At 37.5% G+C, this 17,268-nt stretch overlaps 1 protein-coding gene across 7 annotated transcripts in view; it reads left to right on the plus strand.

Moving 5' to 3' along the window:
* The window catches only part of diaph2 (diaphanous-related formin 2), a 441,959-nt gene that overhangs the window by 324,828 nt on the left and 99,863 nt on the right, over nucleotides 1-17,268 (plus strand). For all 7 annotated transcript variants that reach the window (XM_079893459.1, XM_079893463.1, XM_079893458.1 and 4 more), the window contains one exon: nucleotides 6,363-6,487. In XM_079893459.1, coding sequence (XP_079749585.1) covers nucleotides 6,363-6,487 — 125 coding nt within the window. The remainder of the gene's footprint in view (nucleotides 1-6,362; nucleotides 6,488-17,268) is intronic.

Raw genomic sequence — 17,268 nt, forward strand, 5'->3', positions numbered from 1 at the left:
TCTTGTGTAATTCAAATCCTCACATGCAGGGAGATAAAGAAGCAATCATTTGATTGTAAACCACTTAATGATTGTTCATGGTGACCTTGTATTTTATTATATGCTTTGTTTTCTTTTGTTGGTGGAGATTATTTGAATCACAAATGCCTTATGCTACACCAGGGCATCCTGCTCCGAAATAAATCTCAATTCACATTGTATCATCCGAGCATCACAGCTACAGCAATGAAATATTGATACGCCTTACCTATAAATCTCACATGGAAATGGTGCCCTCCAACAAATGGCTGACAGTAACGCTGACACCTTGGCATTACAGCTGATGATTTGGTATTTTGCAAAGCGCATCTTCTTTCTTTTTTTATGACAAGCGACGTTACTTCATGGCTGTTTATGGCGAGAGGAGATGGAAAGGGGCTTAATGAAATAGTCCTCTTTTGTCCCCTGGCTCTGAGAATGAATATCGCACAGAGCAAGCCAGAACAGAAGGGCAGGGCTCACAGACACTAAACCCTGACTGTAAATCTTTAAGAAGCCAACCAGCAAGGAGTTTGTCCTATTGTGTAGTGCCGTCACAATGGGCACTAATGCCGACGAAGTCATTGATTTTTAAATTCACTCAAATCTCAGCTCTACATAGCTACAGCAACCATAAAAAAAAAAAAAAAAAGTGATTTAAGATAAAGAAACACCATTTTTTTAAAATACCATTTTAGTTGTGAACTGACTGGCCTTGAAAAGATTATACATAGACTTAAGAAAAAAAAGAAGAAAAAAATGCTTTCTGTGAACGTGCCCTAACAAAGTGCAATAAAGTGAACATTTTGTGAGTTTGAATCTTTGGTAATGGGAACTAGCCAGTAGCCAAAATATTTGTTAACCTACGGAGGTGAAGAATGTTCAAGCACACGCTGTTGGCGTTATGGAACCACACAGACAGTAGACATTAGTTTAAATTGCCACAGCCCATTTGCTGTGAATAGGACAGGGATTTTTTTTCAGGGTTATCTTTTTCTTTTCTTTTCCCTCCTCCCTCCAGATCATGTGAAATGGGCATGTTCAAGTTATTAATGCGCAAGAACTGGTCCCCTGTAAACAGTGTTATTTTGTTGTTAATCTTACTAATGATATCCCAAAAGGATATATTTTTTTTTATTCTGCTTGGGCTTCCAGCAGGGCTCTCTATTAAGAAGAGGGAAACTGCTTCTGAGACAAACAAATTTATTGCTGAAAAGCTGAAACTGACCCATAACGAGCCTGTACTTTCAGAGGAACATCAAAAGAAATATTAACATTTTAATTTTCATATGCAGTACCCCACACTGTTACCACTCTAACTTTTTTATAGCTATATTAACAGTCAAAATCCTGATTGTACTGGACACCGTGGCATTATCCTATTTATTGTAGTAATTAAACTAAGCAATTAATTTCTTAAGTGCTCACATTGGGAAATAAAGTATCTATTTATAGATTCTCTAGGCCATGTGTTCCTAAATCACTTTATTTTGTGGTAAACAAGGGGTCTGCTCCAGAAATGTCTTGCTGCTGACTTCTTACATGCAGCTACTTTCTAAGTCAGTATCATAACAGAGATGGAACCTCAGAAGGGATTGATTATGTCCGCTTGATTTCACTCACTCAGTTGATTCCAATAGAGTTTTGCATTAGCATGTTGCTTAGCTAACAATCAGCCTGTCAGGCACCCTAATAGGCTTCAAATGCCTAGCAGAGAAATATTACGTAAAATAGTTTTCATTTACAGTAATTAAAACATATATATATATATATAATAATGATAACTTTTGGTATTGATTCAATTTTATACAGTATATTATTTAGTATTGATTGAATTACAAGTATATTTATTGTATTCAAGCTGAATGGGATCGGTGTATAACAAACAAACTTACGAAATCAATCCTGTGGTTGGTGTAAAACGTTTTTGAAATATAATATTAATAATATATTTTGAAAATCGCTGGGATCATATTACATATAAACACTGTTGAATAGGGCACTCCAGACTAACTCATATGTTTCTGTTAAGGGGTGAAGATCCTCCTTTATGTCCCTCATGCCAGAATCCATTATTACTGAAGCATATTTTGATGGGCTGTGATAAGTTTGAACTCTGTTAGAATTAATTTTTTTCAGTTGACTCTTATGAAAAGATTTTTAATGAAGTAAGACCAGATCTCGTTTTAGAATTTTTAAAAACATTTTAAAACCTATTTAAATTGTTCCTTTTTAATCTCTTTCTCGCCATGAATGTAGCCGAGGTAGCTGGCATGGTGTTAAACATACAAACAAAGAAACAAATGTATTGTATTAAATAGTGTTAAAACATTTTGTTGTCTAAGATTTTCTTTTTTTCAAGGTTGTTGAAAGTATCTTGTCCTCAGTGTAGCAGCATTTATTTGATCCATACATACAGGTGTATGTATGTAAACAGGTGTATTGTGTAAGTTGCTGTTTTCTATTTTAATACATTTTAAAATGTAAAAATTCCTGTGATGTAAAAGTGTAATTGTCAGCATCATTACTCCAGTCTTCAGTGTCACATGATCCTTCAGAAATCATTATAAAATGCTGATTTGATGCTCAAGTAACATTTCTTGTTATCTCATTATACATTTTGAAAACAGGTGTGCTGCTTAATATTTTTGTTGAAACGCTGATTTTTTTCCCCCAGGATTTTTTGTTGAATAGAAAGTTTAAAGAACAGCATTTATTTGAAATAGAAATCTTTTTTTTAACATTCTAAATGTCTTCATTTTCATAAAGTATTAATTTCTTTAAAAAAATAAAATAGAAAAAGTTACATTTTGATGCCTAGTTTTTAGAACAGCCTTCTATGATTTTATCCAGTCTATTCCATGTTACCTCAGAAGGATGCTTCCTAGGTTTTGGAACACTGCTGAGATTTCTTCATTTGGTCCCTGGTGTTTGTGTTTCATCAGTGGCGAGGCCTGTGAAATGAGTGAGTCGGTGATGTTATTAGTTGAACTCAGAGCTGGCTTTTTCTCACTCTCGATATTCCCCCAGCACCAGGTCCTGAGAGGCACACACCACGCTATCTTTCCTATACATCTCCATCATCTGTCTGCCCACAATTTTCTCTCTTTCCCCCTATAAAAATCATTGCAACATGTCATCAGAGTATTTTAAACCAACAGTGTTTTAGCTTTTAGAATCGGCCTGACAGCATCACTGAAAAAGCTTAAACTTGTGCCCTCACTTGATTTTCTCTCTCACTTTTGCTTCTGTTCTCTCTCAAGGCCTGTCCTCAGACAGAATGTTAACCTCGGCTTTGTAAGCCTTGATTAGGGGACAGTAAATCCCCAGTTGTGGGTTTCCTCCAGCATGCTACTAATGACACGGTGTCTACCCTTTATATTGTTGGTACTAGTGCTTTGAGTAGATTTGTAGCTGCTTCACGCTGTCCTCCTATTTGGGCTTTATTGTCGAGTTGGAAAAGTTAAAGCAGATGTTATTAGCCCTGACCTCGGGAAACAACAGAGATTGAATCCTGCAGCTATAGGCTAACCAGACTTTTGTAAGTCACTAAATAGTACCATCCAAAAGTTTGGGGTCAGTAAGATAAAAAAAAAAAATAAAAAAAAAGTTTTGTCTCTTATGCTCACTAAGGCTGCATTTTAAGTAATTGATGAAAAATACATTAAAAACAGTAATATTTAAAAATGAAATTTTTTGTCTTTCAGTGTCACATGATCCTTCCGAAATCTAATATAATCTAATAATGTTGATTTGCTGCTTAAGAAACATTTCTCATTACTGTCAATGTTGAAAACAGTTGCTGCTTAAAATTTTCGTGGAAACCGTTTTCAGGATTATTTTATGAATAGAAAGTTCAAAAGATCAGTATTTATTTGACAATAAATATTTTAGAACATTATGCATGTATTTACTGTCACTTTTGACCAATATAATGCATCCTTTCTGAATAAAATAATATGCTACAAAAGTTTGGGGTCAGTAATATTTTTTTATTAAAATATTACTGACCCCAAACTTTTGTAGCATATCAACAGTGTTTGTATCATATATAGTGTATATAGTGTATCATATATATTATCTGCATTCCTGCCTCCCTCCCCCACCTTTTTTTTTAAACTAACCCTATGCTTTTTACTTTTGACATACCTATATTAGATATTATTAATTAATTGAAATATGCACCTTGGTTGCTTACTCATGGCAACCCTATTGAAGAGTGTTTGTCCACTCTAAGACCCATACAAAGCCTCTCTTGTCTCTGATGAGTCAGAGCTTTGACCCTCTCAGACAGGCCTTCTTGTGCCATGATCATTGGTACTGTGTGTATCAATAAAGCTAAAGCCATACACCAATCACAATACGGCGCCACAACTGCATCCGCATCCCTACTGATCCCCCTAAGACACTGCTGGCGCTTTGAAGTCCAGACTTGAAAGGACTACAGTGAGTCCAGAGGGAGATGGAGAGCCGTAAACAGTGATTATGTAGAGATTAATGAAGCTGAACCCATGCTGACACCACTCAGCTTCAGGACAGCAGCCGCAGTCAGCAAACTTCAGCATCACTTCAGTACACCTGTCCACCTGAGCACACCTGCAAGATTTACACCACCAACCAGCCAATATACTCCAGTACAGGGTGATAAGAAAAACAACATAGAAGGTCCATTTGACAAATTAGAAATGGAGAACCTATTAGTCAAACCTAAATTGTTTAGTTATTAGTTAAAGGGGTGGTTGATTATGATTTCACTTTTCTAACTTTAGTTAATGTGTAATGTTGCTGTTTGAGCATAAACAACATCTGCAAAGTTACAACGCTCAAAGTTCAAAGCAAAGGGAGTTATTTTCTTTTAAAGAAATCACTTTTTAAGGACTACAACAAACGGCTGGTAGGGACTACACAACATTCCTTCCGGGTTAGTGACATCACAAACCCTAAAATTTGCAAAAACCCCGCCCCCGAAACACGATTTATAGATTATCAAGACAGAATATGCTTATCAATGACTAGAAGATAACTACACATAAGCTACATACATTCGTCAACTAACCATTCAGAAATGTTGTCTACATGTTGACACTTCTTCTTGAGTCTCTATCTTTGTCTGACTCCGGTTTGAACATAAAAGGCTAAAAGCTGTTGAAGCTCCACCCTCTGTGTCGGGAGCAGCAGCTCATTTGCATTTAAAGAGACACACACAAAAACGGTGCGTTTTTGCTTACCCTCAAAAAGTGACAATTTTAACATGCCATATTAAAATATCTGTGGGGTATTTTGAGCTAAAACTTCACATACACACTCTGGGGACATCAAAGACTTATTTTACATCTTGTAAAAAGGGCAATATACCACCCCTTTAATTGTGAATCAGCTGCATATTCAAATTCTGAATTGGATGGATCGATCGTGTCACTGAAATGAAAATGCATGGTATGTGCTTCATGAATATATTTTTTTTTTATTTTAATGTTTTATATTGATATTATATTAATATATCATTTGATTTAATATAATATTAGTTCATAGTTCCAAGAGTGTTTTAAATACTTTTAGTTTTTTTTAAATATTGAATACATATTAGATCTAAACAAACATGGATAATTTTGTGTACATACTGCTTTTTCCTTGTGGCAAACTTTCTTATGTTATTAGTTGATGGATTCTGTTTGGCTAACTAAGATTTTTAGGCCTTTTCTTCAGCCAATAGCATGAAATGTTATTCTCAGTGACTATTTATTTATTTATTTATTTATTTATTTATTTAATATTCCTTCTTTTTCAATTTAACAAATGTATCAGTGCTTCAAATAAGTGATCAATCAAACAACAGTTGCCTGAATCACCATTCCTATATGCTCCATGCCTGATTATTTATCAATATTAAATGTTGCATTCTTTACCTTGAGTAATAATGTCTCTGATCAAAGTCTTCAGACCCTATGGCAGTAGCTTCAGTGCAGTGTTTATTTGACTTTATATAAAAAGATATCTGGTGGCTGAATCAGATGCTGGACTTAATATGTTGCTTGTCAAGATGTTGAAATTTAAATAAGAGCACTGGAGTTCATCAAACAGTATGAAGTAGGCTGACAACTACCGCCTACACAGTATAGGAGAAAAATCTGAAACACTTAAAAAATAAATTAAATAGCATAATAAAGCCCAACTGTTCACTGTGGCTCAGTACAATTAGGCATACATGCATAGACTTGAGTTTTGTAAATAAATGAAAAGTAGTTTTTTGTCTTGGATCAAATTAAAATTCTTTCTGTGACCACAAACTAAGCAGAATACCCATAACCCATTGTTTTGTTTTTTTCCCTATCTTCCTTTTGCAGTATCTGCCCAGATCCTGAAAGCCAGTCTGGACACAATGGAGCGGCATATTCAGAGGCTGGAGAACGACATCCAGAACTTCCCCAAGACTGATGACATGCAGGATAAGTTTGTTGAAAAAATGTCGATATCCTTTGAGTGCATTTACTACTTCTACTGTCTTCCATGATAGAAAGTTTAACATAGGCTCCTGTGCAGGAATGAGGCTCGAGGTCCCTTTGCCAATAAGCTATGATCAGTACACTGTTAATTCTTCTTTTCCCGTTAATACAAAAGTTTGGAGTCGGTAAGATTTTTCAGTGTTTTTGAAATATGTCTTTTATGCTCACCAAGGCTACATTTATTTAAAGGAGAGAAAAAAATGAAATTATTACAATAATTAGTGTTTCTACACAATTTATTCCTGTGATGATAAAGCTGAATTTTTTCAGCAGCCGTTACTCCAGTCTTCAATGTCACACGATCCTTCAGAAATCATTCTAATACGCTGAATTGCCACTCAAGAACAGGCTTCCCGCGCATCCTTAAAAACTCTTAAAAACTCTTAAATTCAATGTAAAAAATGTAAGGCCATAAAAAGTCTTAAAAATGTTTTACTTATGAAAGGTCTTAAATTTTTGATGACACTTTGACTTAGATGCATCTAAATGCTATCCAAATTAAAACTAATTAGTGTACATACTTTTTATTTTTATATCTTTGTGGATTTGCTTGTTCACGTGACAATTTGCGTCATTCGCGGCAGCATATTAGCCTACGTCTGTCTCCTGCATGCGAAAGGAGGAGAGAGAGGGAGAAGAAAGTTGGTAAATGTAAGTTTATTCTTTATGTGCGATATTTATCGCCTACGATGATATTTTACTCATTGTTTTAACTATGTACGAGGCACTGTGAGCTGACATCGCATTTGTCTCTCGTGCTTTGCTTTCACTGCGTGATGTGTCAGTGCAGTTATGTTCCCAAATTAGTTTTTTGTCTTATATTTATGTCATATTATGTTGTTATATTAGAATATCACATGAGCAAGAGTGCCGTTTTCCTGTGCACAATTGCAAATGTGATATTTGTTTTATACAACAGTTAAATTAACAAGGTAACATTGTGAGTTACTTTTTAGACACAATATTGTCAATATTGTTTGTTTTCCCTTTATTTCGCCGACGAGAATTTCTAAATGAAACCGTAGCAGAGTCTCAATGCAACAGACAGCGATGATTTTTTGACTGAAATCTGCGTTTTGAACGAATCATTTTAACGATTCAATGACCAATCACTTGCTCCTGAATGAATCAGCCGTTTGAACAAATCGGTTGAATGAATGACTCCCTCAACTCACTTATTAAGACTTATTGCCGCCACCTACTGGCGGTTTTAGTTTCATATTTAAAGTAACTACCCTTTAATTAAAATGTTAAAATTAGAAATAATGTCATATTTAAATATTGAATAAAAAAACGAATCTCATAGCTTTATTTATGCAATTGTAAATGGAGTTTAAATATATTAATGTCAGTTCTGATGCCGCTTCTGTGTCACCTCTGCACTGCAAAGATGGATTTTGATTTAATGATTTAATTTGACTGGTAACAGTGGCACTGTGTTATTATTCTAATAGAATTTAATTGGAGTGTTAGAATGTGATATAAAAGGTGATGCCTAGCTCTAAATAAATTTAGAAAAAATGTCCTTATATTGGTGAAAATTACCCTGGAATCAATTTAAGGTGGCAAATATTACCCCTTAATAAAAAAATAAAAAAATTCTGTCACTGCTGTGAACTGACAACCGCATAGAATATGAAAAATATGAATATCTTCGTGAGTCTGCTGTCAACAGCAGGCCTAAACCAGCCATGGTACCAGTACAAAAACACAATTATTAAAATATCATCTAATTATTATCAACAGCTTTGAAAATATCAAGATATATTTTTGTCAATATTGCGCACTCCTAATGTACGGTATTCATTTTGATTTCTTCAAGTCTTAAAAGGTCTTAAAAAGCCTTAAATGTGACTTTAAAAAGTGTGCAGCAACCCAGAAGCATTTATGATTATTATCAATGTTGAAAACAGTTGTGCTGCTTGATATTTTTTGTTATTATACTTTTTTCTGAATTATTTGATGAATAGAAAGTTCAAAAGAACAGCATTTATTTTGAAATGGAGAACTTATAACATTATCAATTTAGTATGTGATTAATTTCCTCCTTATGTCTTGATTTATTTTTAAGCATGAATACAACAGGAGAAAAACTAAATATGCGAATAGAATAAAAAAAAAAATGTATTCCCTGAAAACGTGCTTTTTTATGCAATTTGGCTTCTCAATTAAATGTATCTTGTTTTTAAAGATGTTTAATGTTTAAGTATGGAAAGCAAGACAAAAATACTGTATATGCTTGGATAGGCTGTCTCAAAGTGAGATGTTTATCCACATTCTCCTCGTCTCTCAAGCTTTCCAAAGGGAGTTCAGGCTGGGAGCTATTTATACTGCACAACTTTCTCCCCACAGACTCTAATGGAGGGCTTCTTAGCCTTCTATACTTATAACCCTATGCTGATTTCATCTGCTGACCAACCACAGGCTCCTTCTCTCTGACTTTCTGAGGGCTATCAGCTCTCAAAGCACCTCTCCCATTTCGATAACAGGAACGCAAGTGCTCACTAGCCTCAAATTGAATTAGATTCCACAACACTTCTCAGACTCTAAGGAGTGAGGAAGTTAGACACTTGTTTGACTTTTCCTTTCTGATATGTGAATGTTTATGCGTGCCAAAACAGAGCTGACACGAAATCGTGCTTTAAATTTGACTTTTTGCGCTCGTTCTGAGCGACTGCTTGACTTTTATTTCCCCACTGCGACTTCTGCCGTTCCTCAGCGGTGTTATTAACTACGTGTAAGGACCATTAATCAATGACTTATCAAGTCTGAGAGTCTTCCCATATGTTTCCCAAGCACAGGAAAGACAGCAGTTAACCTTATTTTAGCTCTTTGTTCACGAGCTCAATGTTGAGATTTATGGGGGGCTTACGCTGCACTTTGGGTGGCATAAGAGTAATAGCCCCGGCACGCATTAAAAATCTGCTCCGAGTCGAAGAGGGCTGCTTAGGTTTGTATGATTTAAGAACAATGAGCTTCTTTAGCCTGCAGTGTGGCACAAAAAACAAGCCAGAATACCTCTGTGGCCTTAGCGAAAGCATTGATTAGCAGGACTCGGGGAGGATTGGAACTTGAGTGAGGGGAAATGGAGAGGCGCGGATACACTGCGGCAGCGTCGGGGGCCTCGAGGCGTCCCCAGAGGCTTGTAAAAGCCGACCAGGCCCCGAGTGCAAACGTAGACGCATGTCGTCCCTGTCTCACCTGATCTGTCATCAGAGCCGGCGCGCAGCCTTGGCTGAATACAGTCCCGTCCGTTTGATGATTTGAGTGGGTTTTTTTACCAGCAGAGAAAGAAAAGTGAGTGAGAAACGGCTGAAAGGGAACGGCTCCACCCTCATTGTGCACCAGTCGCAACTCGTTTTCAGAGGTCTCGGAGCCCGGCTGCAGAGATGCTGACTGACAGCGCGTTCAAACAGCTGCGCCAGCTCTTTTGCGGATGACAGGGCAGACATTGTGACAGAGCTAAAGGAGGCCGAAAGCTGTTTCACTCAGCCATTGTGGACAGCAGGCTAGATGCTATAGAGGTTTAGTGATTGAATTTAAGAACGCTGGAGGTGTGTGTGTGTGTGCGCGCTTTCTGCTCGGTGCACTCCATTGCTCGCCATAGCAACTGGCTTCTTGTCCCCCTCTTTATGAGTTTGACCTCAACGTGACCTTTTGACAAATGACTACAGTGTGAATATGCTATTTTAGAGTTGCAGCGCAGGAAGTGTTTTTAAAACATTCACTTTTTAGCTTGACAATTTAGCTTTAGGGCTTGTTTAAACGGTGTGGGAAAAGGAAATTTGTGTGAAAAAGGAAAAAGATGTTACCTTGTTAACAGTGTTTTTGTTGTTTGTAGATACTCGTCCAAATCACACTACTCCAGGAGGGCACTGTCTGAATCTTCAGATTTCTTCCTTTTTTTCCATGTGATTTAATCTACCCTGAAATCACTATTCTTTTTGTTTTATTCTCTTCTGCTCCAGGGAGACCCAACACAATACGATTGTGGCATTTCCTATGCAGAACATTTTTTTTTTTTTTTTTTAGGTTTCATGACAGCTCAAACTGCAGGTTTAGAGCCCTTCCAGCGAAGATGAACTAGTATGTACTAAATTTTATGAGATAAAACGACTTTAACTAGAGAGAACAGGAAAGGAATTTTGCCTAGGTAGGAGTCCGCTTTTTTTGAATGCAATAATAGCGGTACACATTTCACACCCTTCTGAAAATGTGGAGGTGACATTTCGCAATATTAAAAAATCTCACCAAATATGGGAATATCATATTAGATTCACATTAAGGTGCTTAAGACTCTGGAACAAATATGCATTTATTAGCTTACATGGCGATGCACTGTTGATATATTGATCCATTAAATAGAAATGATTGTGGCATCAAATCACGGCCGGTTTGAAAATGCACTGAGCGTGCTGTTGCAAGAGAGAAATAAACTCTTGATATGCATAAGGGTTAGTTTTTAGAGTCAAATAAAGGAATTTACTTTTATTACCGACTGCTCAATACTCCCTCTTGCAATATGAACATGCGAGAGTATGTTTGTCTAAAGTATTAGGTCAGCTATGGTAGACTAGTTGCAGATGCATTATGAGTATTTGGACAAATGAAATAGACTCCCACTGACTCATATACATTATTTAAACCGTCATTAGTACTAAAGATCTCTGTGCATCAATTCACATTAATGTTTTTTTTCTACATCATCTTTTATTTCTTCTTCTTTTTTTTTTCTTTTTTTTATTTGATGCATTTCCACATGCTTTGGAGGATATTATGTGTTGTTTATATTCCTGGAATATCCTCATAAAGGTATTCCCAGGCAGGATGGGGAGTTTTTCATTACATAAATGCATTTCACATACAAGATACAGCAGCATACATTAAAACCGTAGTTATACAGTCCTCTGCTTTAAACGGATCTCAATAACTGGAAAAATGCTGGCAGTGTAGCTCAGACACACAACACGTATTGGTTGGAATATTTTCTTTTTTCCACCATTATTGTAATGTATGCAAATGACTGAGTAGGATGTTTGTTCAGCAATTTAGTGATATCTATCTATCAGAATTAATGGCACCCCACAAAGGCTTTCAAATGAACTAGCGGCCCCATGAGAGTTGTAACTCAGCGGAGGGACAGTGTTAGCTGTGGCCTGCCTGGGGACCGGGCGTACTGGGAACTTAATGGAGAGCGGAAGGCTTGCAGTAGAATTCGGCGTCCATACTGAGTATTGACGGATGTGGGGGCCTGTCTAATAGATCTCGCTCTGCTATAATTCGGTGTGCTAGTATTTAACTTAACCTTTGTTCTCTCTCTAGGGACAGAAAAACGCCAATCAGCTGGCCAATTTCTCCCTGTAATGACACAGCACATGCAGGATCAGAAAAGTTAATACAGTGACTTGTGAAGGGAAGTCTTTTTAAAATGGATAGCTTCAACTCTAAATTCTGATTAGATGAGCTGTGAGCAGCAGTTAAATGCTGATAAATGCACACCTGTGACCACATATTCTTTCAGCCTTCAGTTAGGATAATGGCTGGTTATATATAAAGCTGGTTGTTTCATATTAACCAAATGATTATGTGTATAAAATCCACGACTTTCCTTTTCACCTGCCAAGCCATAAACATACCATTCATATGAGAGGGCGCAGTTTCTTTAAAGACTCCCTAAAGCTTTGCACTTTATTGTGGCTCTCTTTAAAATGCCTATAAACAAATCGTCTAAATATCATCAATAGCTGCAGAATACAATGCCTCGTTAGACAGAGGAAATCCCCCACTGAGGGAAGTGCTAGAGCAGTCAGGCTGGTCATTCTATAGGAAATGTGTGATTTGCTTGTTTTCTTAAACTTTTCTTTCACTGGAACATGCATTTAGCTGACCTGAACTCCGCAGCATAAACAAACATGCTTCAAGAGAGAGAAAATATTAGGGGCAATTGTTCTATTGTGCACTGTGTAATTCTTGTTGAAAGGCTGTGGTTTCCATCCTAGTTTTAGAGTGTTGGCCAGTGCTCAGCAGGGCAGCATAACACTTGATTTCCAGCATAGTACCTTTTACACATTGTATTATGGCACACATTCTCGCTGTGTGTTTTAATACCTGCTGTGGAAATGCAGTAGCTTTTGGCGCCGATGTTTGATGGTTTGAGAGGAGCAGAAATACACTGTGCTGCAGGAGAACATTTCATCTGCCTGATGTAAATCACAAGTCAGATAGGGTTTCTTAGAAAGCTTGGCTTGTGCGACTTTCTGCACATCTGAGCATTACAGATGCTCCTGAAGATCATGCAAATCGAGGTGAGGGATGATCAACGGTGATCATTATTTTACCTTTGGGTACAAAGTCTCTAATGAATTAATGAAGATGTGTTTGCAGCAGTCTGCACAGTGTTTCCAGCTCCTCTCTGTGTATATGCCTCTGCTTAGTCTCAAACCTCTGTTAATTATGGAATTAGGTCACGGGAATGTGGTGGCATCCTGCGCTGGTGATGTTTACCTCCCAATAACTCAGCGTCTGCATCTAGTTTTAAAGTAATTTGCTTGAAAATAATAGAGCGAATGAATCGCAATTTGCATCTCAGTTCTTTAATTTCTGGATATAGAGCTGGACCAAAGTAAACATGAAAAGGATGATTGATTCAGGCCATATCTTTGACTTCCTTTCTGTTGGCTTTTTGTTTATTCCGGGTCATTGTTCGATAACAATGGTTAACTTTAATTCACTGCGTGTCACAGGAGACATTAAGATTTTAATTAACAAATTCTAATTGGTCCTGAACAGAACAAACAAAAGCGAGCTCAAATAATAATTGCAATTCCAGTAATGATGGTCCTAAAGAAAGCAAAGGCCGAAGTCTGAGCACAAAACTGACTTGGCGCTCGCATCTGTGATTATATTGCCGGCGTGCACAGATTCTTGTTTATTGGGAAATGGCATCCAAACCATGTGTTTTGTGTGATAGGATTTTGCATATGCTAATGCACTTGATTGCTTTGATGTGTGGCTGGGTGGGGTAGTCTCAGCACGAACGAGAGAGGCTCGATTACTGCTTCTTCAAATCCCATCCTCAAAGCTTCCGCCATTCAGTGCGGCCCTTCGCGCTTTAGGGAGGAGGCTGTGTTTGTAAAGCCATGATTAGAAGGGTATTTAATGGAACATCAGTGCCACTGATGCAGAATGATGCTGATTGTTAAAGTGCTGTTTTGCTTTGGCCATTTGTGGTATTATTGCCGTGTTTAATTGATTGAATTGACATTTGGGAGTCTGTTTTATAAGGATAACTGTAGCGGAAACTGAAACCATTAGGTGGGGGTGGAATAATAATAAGAATAGCAATAAACTGTCAATGATTCAATTTTGCTAGCAGGACAGAGGGAGAAATACATGTTTTGGTGTTGACTAGCTATATCTCCCAGTTGCCCCTTTTATATATTAGTCTTGCATATTATTTGTAAGCCAACAGGCTTCTAACACTGGCTGAGTATGGTTCTCCTTTAGAAAATGACAGCATAGTTTACTCACACTGCGACCCCATCTTCATCAGACCCTAAGATAATTCTGCCTGGATCATATTACAATCCCTAAAGCACAGCCAAACAGTTGAAATCATCTGCTCCGTGCTTTGGCTGTCGTTATACACAAGTGTTCTGCTGGGCCTCACCCTCCAGAGACGCATATCAGCTCTGCAGTCTCCTCTAATGAAAATGACACTTTGAAAGAGATCGAGCATATTTCTGCTATCGTATTTCATAAATCAAATTTTCGTGATTGCCTGACCTGATATTTTGTAGTTTTTCGGTCTCAGTCAGTCATGGAAACGTCTCTATGCGAGTTATCATTATGTGTGCGAATTCTCTGGAAATTCCTCAATCAGTGTCTCGTTAGAAGGGGGGAAAACTGGGGCTGATTTGGCAGGTCCATTAACCCAGAGCTCAGGGCTGACACGGCCACTAAAACTGAGGCTGACAGGCATACTACTCCCAGGGTGGAGGTGAAAGCCTTCAGCCAACTCTCTCTACCATTTCTTCTGCTGTATGTAACTCTTCATCTCCAGAAAATAGGAAGTAGGAGGTCTGTGTAGATTTGCATTCGTCCAATTCCATCCGAAAGGTTGTGATCTGTATTAAGTTACATTCCATTTCATGCTTGGCATATTAGGTGTACAGAAAGATGTTGAGAAAAGTTTAAGGGCCAATCCCACTGAAGGGCTCTCAAAGTGGTGTGTGGTCGCCATAAATGACAGGATTTGCCACTGTATCTTCTTCCAGTCCATCGGTTTTTGAATTGTACTTTAACTGCTGCATTCCCAGTGTCAAAAATTAGACCTACTGGAACATGATTAATCAAAAAACACATTTTAGCCTGATGCCAGTATTACTTCAGTCATCAAAAAAGGAATCTGAGCAATTGCATTAGTTTCTAACGACACAGTCTAATGGCAGTCATGTTTTATATAAAAATGTGTCCTTTATAGCATTCTATCTGGATCATTTGGTTCTGTTCTCATTTCTCTTATTAGTCCTCTAATACCAGTTAAATGGCAAGTTAAATGCCTCAGTAAATGAGTAACACACACCTAATGTACAACCGACTCTATATTTCTTGCTATCATTGTTGCGTTTTCATATTGTGTTTTTGCAGCAATTCTTGTCAGAGGTGGGTAGAGAAACCAAAATATTTACTCAAGTAAAGGTATTTATAGGAATTATTACTCAAGTAGAAATACAATTAATAATGTTGATAATTACATGAGTAAGAGTAAAAAAGTACTTAATAAAAAGACTACTCAAGTTGCGAGATTTAGAGCAAGCAAGATGATGATTAGGAAGTCAGTGATGCATGTATTACAATAGGGATGTTTTCTCCCCATTTCGTCAAAGCATTAGAGATGGTGTGTCAAATCTTGCTGGACTTTTAAAAAAAAAATTTTTAAATAAACAAATTAAAATGCCATCTCTTTGTTAGTAGTTAATCTGACAATAAAAAAAATACTATTCTATACATTATTAGACGGATGAATCTTTGCATGGGAGCTGCCATCATTGGGGATCATAAACAGCAAGGCGAATCAATGAATTCCACACAAATCGACTTGGGTTGAGTTGCTCCAGCCCTACTTAAGTGGTTTTGTATACTTTTAGTTTTTAATAATCTTTTAGTTGTAAAATCGTTCCCAGGCTGCACACGCAGATGTTCATTGAATAAAGATCTTCTTCGTTGCTGAAGACAAACATTATGATGCATGTTCTCATTTGATTTCATTAGATTGTTGGTTCATACAGTATATACGCCATCTAATGCTTTTTGATGTTCTTAAGTTTCCTGTTTACGACTGTGACTGCTTCAGACAATGCAGTGAGTGCAGTGAACTTTGAAACGAAAAGAGTGATTCATTCACCAATGGTGCCTCGCTCATTCCCCAGTTAAAAGAGGTGGCACACTTGGAATAAACTACGCATTTCTTAACATTTGCATAAAGTATAAAAGTAAAGAATAAAGTAGTGTCCCCAGTGTAACATTTATGTCATTAAAAATGTACTTGAGTAACAGTGAAGGTATCCACCTTTAAATGTACACTTAAAAGTACATATTTTCCAAAAGTTTACTTAAGTAAATGTAACGGAGTAAATATAGCACATATGCAAGCCAGTTCTCTGTGCCAGAGTTGGGCGAAATTAAGAATTGAAAAATTGCCTCCCTTTCCATTGATGAGTTGGATTTGAAGTTAATTTGTCAGCCATCGTGTTTTTTTTTTTTTTTAAATATTGTTCTTTTTTTTTTTTTTTGGGACTGTAAAAAATTTCATTTTCTTCCTGTTCAGTTTGTCCCGTCTCCTCGTCCTGTCTCTGCTTTGTAGGGACATTAGGTTTCCCTGTTCTCCCTGGGGAACAAAGAAATAGTCCTAGAGCGGTACACCACCACCCTGGACTTTCATCACAGAGAGAGGGAAAAATAGCACATCTAGTTAGCATACTTGAATGCACTCATTTTGAGAGGGAGACAGACAAAGAGAGAGATAGAGACAGAGAGCGCGTCCCTGTTGTCTTGAGGGTTTTGGCGAGGATCCACAGAGAGCACTCATCCTCTGGAACTTTCTGCTTTTGCTCCAGTCAGTACTTCATTATAACCCCTGAAGACTCTGGCTTAAAGCCGGGTAATAGACGCAGAGCTTCTCCTACTCATTTGTCATGGGCCCGTGGGTTTGATGCAAAGCACTCAGCACTTGTTGCTCCTTGTTAATCCCACTGTAGACACCGACTCGCTCTTCTGCGCTTTTCCAACTCACCCGCCGTCATGGCTCGTAATTTCACTTTCATTTGATGTTTTAATGGAAATCCTAGCCCCTCTCCGCTGAATTGCACCATTGTCACCAAATTACTTTATCAACTGGGGGGGGGGGGGGGGGGGGGGGGGGGTGGCAGACTTTAGTGTTAATCGTTACTGTCGCTTCAAAAGCGACATCCGCTCGCATGTGTATTTGTTTTAAGACAATGCGGTACGCAGGAGAATCAGAGCTGTGCATTGGGTGTGCTTTATGGAAGTATCATGTTTCCATAAACGATAAAGAAATGATAAACACAGCCTTGGAGAGCCTCCGCTGTGCAAACTTCTCTTTATTTTCATCTGCCGTAATGAGTGTTATCAACATATCTCAGCAGAAATGACTGTAAGACACTTATATAACAACTGATTCCTCAGTGATTTCTTAAATGGAAAGTTGAAGTGTACTTAGTCCACA

The sequence above is a fragment of the Squalius cephalus genome (genome assembly GCF_949319135.1).
Source record: "Squalius cephalus genome assembly, chromosome: 14".
Lineage (NCBI taxonomy): Eukaryota > Metazoa > Chordata > Actinopteri > Cypriniformes > Leuciscidae > Squalius > Squalius cephalus.